This window comes from Gymnodraco acuticeps, unplaced genomic scaffold (genome assembly GCF_902827175.1).
Source record: "Gymnodraco acuticeps unplaced genomic scaffold, fGymAcu1.1, whole genome shotgun sequence".
Lineage (NCBI taxonomy): Eukaryota > Metazoa > Chordata > Actinopteri > Perciformes > Bathydraconidae > Gymnodraco > Gymnodraco acuticeps.
Window position 1 is genome coordinate 2,978,207 of NW_022989947.1, and position 7,800 is coordinate 2,986,006.

General features: G+C 39.1%; 1 protein-coding gene across 1 annotated transcript; it reads right to left on the minus strand.

Moving 5' to 3' along the window:
- Positions 1 to 419: 419 nt before the first annotated feature.
- On the minus strand, positions 420 to 7,576 carry csnk2b (casein kinase 2, beta polypeptide). The gene is made up of 7 exons (XM_034210357.1): positions 7,398 to 7,576; positions 6,757 to 6,838; positions 5,680 to 5,782; positions 5,117 to 5,232; positions 4,461 to 4,536; positions 4,118 to 4,307; positions 420 to 2,771 (listed from the first exon to the last, which is right to left on the minus strand). Exons 2-7 carry the CDS (start codon positions 6,826 to 6,828, stop codon positions 2,681 to 2,683), a joined length of 648 nt encoding a protein of 215 aa, XP_034066248.1. The 5' UTR covers positions 6,829 to 6,838; positions 7,398 to 7,576; the 3' UTR covers positions 420 to 2,680.
- Between the last annotated feature and the right edge of the window lie 224 nt (positions 7,577 to 7,800).

The window sequence follows — 7,800 nt, forward strand, 5'->3', positions numbered from 1 at the left end:
TGACATGCAAAAGCTAATTAATAGATTTGCACGAAAGCCTGACTGAGATCTTGTGATAATGTTTGTTTGCTATGTTGTGCGTGTCCATGTTTTCCAACTATTCCTGTTACTCAGAGTCATGTGAAATGTCACTGCAATAACCACATCCAAAATACAGAAAACCATCTTTCCCTGTGTCACCACACTCTTCCTACAAGCTCAAACACACAAACACTAATGCAGGTACGGCTGTGTTTTATAATCCCTGTGTTGCATAATATGGTCGTATTTATGTAATGTAAATCCAAATGCTACTAATTCAGCCTAAGAAGTATTTTATAAAATATATCCTTATAAATGTAGTTATTAAAGTACTAAGTGCTCTACTGACACTATGTGGCAAGAAAACAGAACTTCAAAGAAAGTGATGTACAACAGAGTATGAAAAGAAAATAGAAGTTTATTGAGAATTCTGAATCCTGCTCACCCTTCCACAGTAGCAGAAAGACAACACGGACAAACATCAGTTAAAATCTGGACACATAAATACCGTTTCTCTTGTACTATGAAATCCAAAAACAATCTATTGCAGTCACACTAAGTAAAGAGCGGAGGGATTGAAGTAAGGGCGACTAAGTGTCTGCCCCACTGTTCCAGAAACAAAAACAAAAAAAAGCGGCTGGTGGTCGGTCTGTCTCTGAACCTGAACATAAATAATGAGACTGTGCTGTGGAGAGACACCAGGGATCAGTGCAGTGGTGGAGTGAGCCCAAGGATTCAGATAGTCTAAATTCCTCTTTCTCTGTGTCTCCCACTGGATCATCACGGGGATAGTTTGACATTTTGGGAAAATATTCATTTCAGGCAGAGAGTAAAATGTGAACAACAACCAGAGGCCAGTTAGCCTGATTTAGCATAAAAAGCTAGCTCTGTGTCCAATGTCGGGTACATTCGCCCATCAACACCTCTTAAGCTCAATAATAAACACATTGCAGTAGCTTCCTGCCCGTCGAAGAAAAACAAGTTGAACCTTGTTGAAAATAAAGTTCCTTTAAGTCGTTGACAAACTAACAAAAATAATGACTTTCTATCCCAAAACTGAAATGTCATGTGACATTTATTTCATTAAATTATTGATATTTATGACATACTAAGTCATTATCTCGAGAAAGTTTCTTGTTATGCGTACAAAAGCAACTGCTAAGGGTCACAAAAGCCGCCAGTTATACTGCAACGAAAACTTTTAGAAATGTTTTTTTGTACTTAATAACAAACAATATCCTACTTGTAAACTAGTAAGCTTTAGATGAGCTGTTAGGTGGACTTACCTAAAAAGGAATAGTACTAGCCGTTTTACCATTAGCTTTTTTAAGCTAATGCTACTAGCGTTAGCTTCACATGGGATCATCCCTATATAAGACCATTTCATTTAAATTATATTCACAGTACAAAATGCAGAAGAATCATTGAAAACTGATGTTTAAACGCAGTTTGAATGGTTAAAAATCTAAAGTCAAGAAAATTCCTCCACATTTGAGGGCATATAAGAGGGTATTGAGCTGGGGTATGAATACATTATATAAATATAATATTCATCCTGTTTCAATTATAGATATGCTCCCCTTTAAATTATTGGTAAAAGTCTTCCAAATCTACTCTCTGCCATAAGAAATATGTGTATTTCCCACAATGTTAAACTCTTCTTTAAGGGAGATGAAGCTATGAGGGAAGACGATACAAACGCAGCTGCTGCAGGAGGGGACAAGTCTCAGATTGTAGCACAGGTTATATTTTTCACTTCGGTAGCGATACAGACAGTTGTTTGACACACGCACAGACAGCTGGAGAATCGACACGCTAATTACAATTGTCTGAACGATTTGGAAATTCATGTTAATTTAATGAGTTTCTACTTCACCTCCTCTAACAGCAGAAAGAAGAAACATTTTGCCTGTGCGTCTTGGAAGAAAAACAAAAAACTACAGAAACATCTGGGTGTTTTCTCTGAATCTTAAGGCAAATTTAACAGAAAGTTTTGTGCAACAACATCACAAAACATCAGACAAACCAAATTCTTACAAACGAGTGATACAGAAAAACACCCACCGTCCAAACTGTCTATGCGAGTGCCAGCCTGAGTGTACATGCAATCGGGGGCTAATAGGGAGGGGAGGGTTTACCACCACCCGTTACCAAACTGTGCCAAATGCAGAGCCAGAGGTGAACGCTGACTCAGCTGTTTTCTTTTCTTCATGTTTCTGTAACAGTCCTTGTCTATGGGGAAATCTTCCCTGCAGTATCACCCACTGATTATAGAAGCCCCTTCCTTTATGATCAGCCTCCTCTTACCCCAACCTCCTGTTTTTGGCACTGATGAGTTTGGTAAGGTACGTGTATGGAATCCCAAGTGTGTGGATGCACTTATGTAATATGTATGAATGTGTGTGTGTGTGTGTGTGTGTGTGTTGTTTGTTTGTGATTACGATCATGGCTGAGCGTTTTTATTCCTCGCTCACACTTGAAAATCTTTACACTTTTTGCCCTAACCTAAACCAAAAATAATACAGTCTTCAGGGTGGGGAGGGGGCACCTGCAACGCTTTGTTTAATGCAGACGACCCCTCCTTTTCTGATAATTCTTTCCTGTCTCTCCTACTCAACAAATCTTCCTCCTCCTCTCTCTCCATCTTTGTCCAGGCTGTCTAGCGGATGGCCTTGACGGGGCTCTTGAAGCTGGAGGCGGCTTGCAGCTGCAGCTGGTAGGCCATGGGGTGGATCTTGAACCCGTACAGCCTGGAGAAAGAACAAACAAACATGTGTGAGCATTTCTTCTGACCAGTGTTAAGGTTGGTCAAGGGGAACTTCTGTATTTGCTCAACCTTGACCCTACTTATAAATATGTTTGTGTTTAGGGGCTACAGTGTAATACTATAGTGCGGCCACTAAAGATGCTTGTTTTGGAACTTTTTCAGTGCCGGCAACGTTTAGGACATAAAAAACAATTTCTTCCAAGGAATTGTCTGCAGGGAATTGGTTTGGTTTGTTGATTTGACCAGTTGCCATAAGACACATTTGAAACATGAGGGACAGTGTTGCTGGTTTCTGTACCGTTTTGTTGGAACCCAGAAAGCGTAGCTTAGCATTATCTCAAATATGTTTTCAAGTCAATGCTAAATATTTAGCGAATAACGCAAATGTGGTTCTGATGCTAGATTTAGTTGGACACAATACTTTTGCGCTTCAAGCTGGCTGTTTGGTAAATAAAAGAAAAGGGAATTTCTTTGTATGAACCTTTTTTGCAATATTGCCAGACTTTTATAATACAATTACAAGTGGGCAAAAACTAGCCCTTTTGGTGGACATACATTAATGGTGCAGCCTGATATGATCAGATGTTGAATGATACCGACGAAACCCATTAACAAAGATGATTCATAAAGTCCTGAGTTGCCCAAAAGCTAGAAATATTGTTTTATGTACTTCAAATGAAACCGATATGATGCAACACAAACATAGGCATTGAAATGGACATGGCCGTGTACAATGATGGATCAGAGACGTATTTGCTTTTAGGGAGAGAGCGCTGACATATCTTCTATTAGCTCTCAATGTTTACCATCACTCTTTCCAGACAATCCCTTATGCAAAATGTTATGTAAACAGACGTCACAACAGAATGAAATAGGATCTAGGAAAAGGAGGCGGACATGAGACGAAAGAGACTAGAGTTTCCTAACGTGATCAGAAAATCTGCTGAATAAAAACACATCTCATCAAATTCATTTGAAGTAACATCTTCTATGAGCTGAAACCATTAGTAGATGGTATTGATATATTGGTTCTGGTATTTTTTAAATATTTTCTAGACAAAACATTAAATCAAGTCAAAGAGAATCCATCTAAGCCACAGCCTCTTTCAGCAAATTAACCCATAAGCAAAAAGAACGTTTTGAGAAGGTTAATAATATATTGGCTCATTATGACACTGTGACGCGCCTACCCAGATCAAGATGAATGGTAAACATTGGACTAGTAATGGAAAATGCCAACCATAAGAGTAAGGGAAAACGTAGCATGACATGTTAAGAGTCAATTTGACAAAAAGGGGCACACCTTCATGTTGGACCTGCAGTACTAACCTGGGGACAAACTGGTTGGCGGGCCTCTTGGGCCTGTACTCAGGGTGAACCATGAAGAGCATGTGGGGGAACCCAGTGCCAAAATATGCTCCATCTGTGTGGTGGTGCCTGGAGGACTTTGGTGTGTAGACGTCCATACATTTGGGACAGTACAGCTTCACCATGGCCTCTCCGGGGATATCTGACAGACCTGTGGGGGAGGACAGGGAAGAGAGTAAATCTACTAGATCAAAAATAGATACAGCACTGGTACAGTACAAATACTTCCTTCTTCATGTGTAGGAAATAAAACGCCCTCTTTCCACAAGAAAAAAGACTGTTTGTTATGAATCTTGTTACTCACCGATAGGAAGCATAGGCTGATTCTCACAATAGACACGTGGGCAGTAGCCAAAATCTCCCTGCTGATACTTCTCCAGCTGTAAGGTATTAAAGAGCATGTTAATATAAAGTAATGTGAATAAATACAAACGTCAACAACAACAGCAAACATTTGTCATTTTAATGTTTTTCATAAAAAGGTCTAAACACCAACAAAGATTGAACCAGAATAGTTTGTCACATAAAACAAAATGTTGTGACATTTGGAAGTTACTACATGTATCATTTTTCAATAAATGCGGCAGTTCTCCCTTGTAAAAGAGATCGTTGATCTCAATGGGATTTTTACCTGGATAAATAAAGGCTACAAAGAAACAAACGTATAATAACTTATAAACTGTATGTTTGATTGTTTACAAAAGGTTTGGCTGAAATTATTTCTACAAATAGCATAATACTGATAATATAAAGCTAGCCTGATGTGCCACTATGCAGAAAGAAAACATGTTTAAACACAATAAATACATGCAGAAAAACAATTGAAATGTACGTCGTCATCATCAGTATTGTTTAAACTAACAACTTAAATGTCACATGATGTAACCAGCCCATCAAAACAAAGCAATGAAAAAAGAGGTTCCCTAACGCAGATATGGGTTGTGGGCTTTGCTGGCCTACCATCTGTGCGATGCCTCGGTTGGTGAGGATGTAGCGTGCGTGGATGAGGCCGTACAGCATCTCAGCCGCCTGCTCGATCAGATCGCTCTGGTTGGGATTGTCCTCCAGCTCCTCATCTGGAAAAGAAGGGGACGGAGAACACTGTCAATGCCGCAATTCTTTTTACGATTCACAGGGAGGCAAAACTGAGCAGAGAAAGGTTTTCAGTGTTTCTTACAGCTTTTCAATAGAATAAAAGCATGTTTGGAGCACTTTCATAGTACCTTAATCTCAATAATCCAGACTCTTGTCCACTTTATCAAAACATTTGAAGTTGTTCAATTCAAATCCAAAAATAAAAGTTCCTTAAACCATCAGCAATGAATTCATAATGTTACTTTGTTTATATTAACAGCTGTTCATATCAACTGTGATATTATGGTGGTTTTAATCATGATTATTTAGTGCTAGGCTAGCTCGGGTCAGCTCCTTGTCTTGTGTGAGAAAAGAAACAAATGTGACGATAGACTCCTAACTTTGGTAACATTTGCTTGACTAAATGTAAGACATTAATAAATACAGACCTGGTTCAAGGTCCAGGATCATGTCTAGGGCCTGGCGGTAGTGGGGAACCTGCTCATTGAGCCCCGTCAGGTTGAATTTGTCCTGGATGTAGTCTTCATCCACCTTCAGATGGAGAAATCAGATGAGAAAACGGATTATCTCTGAGTGTGGCACATAGCAGACAGGATATACATTTCTTGAATCATGCCAGAAAGTACATTTGAGTCTCTTAGACTCTGGAATCAACCTGTACATGCGGGTGCTGAAGAGATCCCTTTGTAAATGTGATACCATGGGCTGAGGCTCAAAATACCCATTCATAAACTGTAATTGAATTATATTGGGATCTCTTCAGGGCCAGTATGAGCAGGAATGCTCACAGCTTCAAATAACTTTGACAGTACATATGAATAAAGGAATCGTGAACCTATTTATTAAGGACCATGGGGTGTAAATGTGTGAACCGAAAAAACAATGTTTACTTTAGCATCTTAAAGGCTTGGAAAAACAATGTCAAGCAAGTGTAAACTGACCAAAATGAACATGAATTACTCAGTTTCTTCTTTTTACTTTTATGTTAGAAACTATGCTCAATTATATGACATCTTTTTTTGTTACTCTTTCGTTGCTTGACACCATTTTTCCAAAAACACAAAATAAGACTTCACTTGGACTTGAGACTTTTGAAAATACTTGAAAACTTCCTCCAAGCCTAAAGATTAAAGAGTGGTTGATTTAAAGAGTGTGCCACTAATCAATAAGTCTCCTGAACCAATGTATGTTAATATTTCATTCCCAGTAAGTTTAAATTGAATTTCCACAGGATATTTTACAGTTTTGAATTTTGGTGTCAGTGGTTAACAATGTTTCACTAGAAGTGATGTAAACGTTACATTCATTAAAATACTTAACCCTGGGCCTGCGTGTGGGTGGTGGAAGTTAAACTAGGAGATACATGTTAATATGGAGTTTAATACACTATACTGGAGTCATTAGTTCTGGTTAACAATAATCCAAACCATGGGATATTTTTGACTCAGGCTACATGGGTGTTTGGGTGGCAACAATGACTGTGCTCAGACAGAGTAGAGACTCACCTCACAGAAAAACTCGTTTCCCCTTAGTCCACAGAACCAGGAGATCCATGACACTTCCTCTGAACTGCTCATCTCTGAAGACCTTTTGAAGAGAGGGGGGATACTCCATTATAATCCAGAAATAAACCAACTAGCAACAATGAATTCACACTTTGAAACATAAGTATAATAATTTCCAGTTTCAAATTAATATTTTCAACTGGTCAAATGAATTCTCCGTATTTTCAGAATGTGAGTTTTCTTGTGCAGAAACTATGTAATACTCTTTCATAATAAGAGTAACTTGACGCTTGCTGTTGCCCAAACCTGATTAGAGCTAAGCTAACAGGCTAGCGGTACCTATTGAACACAGTTATCTTTATAAAGTAGTCACTTTAGTATCGTTTTTTGGTCTTAAATCCTTCATCAACGTGTGTTATTAAAGATCAAACAAGTCTTATATATATATACGTGGTGGAAATATGCTACGATACAGGGCTAAATTAATGTAGCCGTGGTTAGCTCGCTAAGCTAAACTCAATACAACATGGCGCATCGCTGGGACACAGGCCTCATGACAAACAGCAGCTCTTTACGGAGCTCACTCCGGCTCTGAGTTTAAACCTCCCAGTGTGGTTGTGTGGGTGATTCTGCCAACTTACCGGGCTTTCAACTTGTATACTCCTTAAAAAATCCGACAGATCAAAAATTGAGCAATCTCACCGGTGTAAATAAGATGGACACCAGCTCCCAGTTCACCCTCCAGGTTCTTCCTCGACCTCCCGAGACTCGCAGGCAGCTCACCACGCCGCCGAGGCGCTGCTGCCGCCCCGTGGCAACTCTGAGTACTGCTCTGATTTATTCTGTAACCCGTTTGTGTCCGAAACTAAACATTTGGGTATATTATTACTAATAAGTAAATGCTAGTTGATCCTGTGGGAAGTGTCTGTCCAAACTGGCGTGAGCATGTGTGATCTGTTATAAGATTGAGCCAGTGGTTCAATCTTATAAAATAAAGAAATAGGTTATTTCGTTCCGTCTTCCAGTTTAGTAATAGTAGAACTA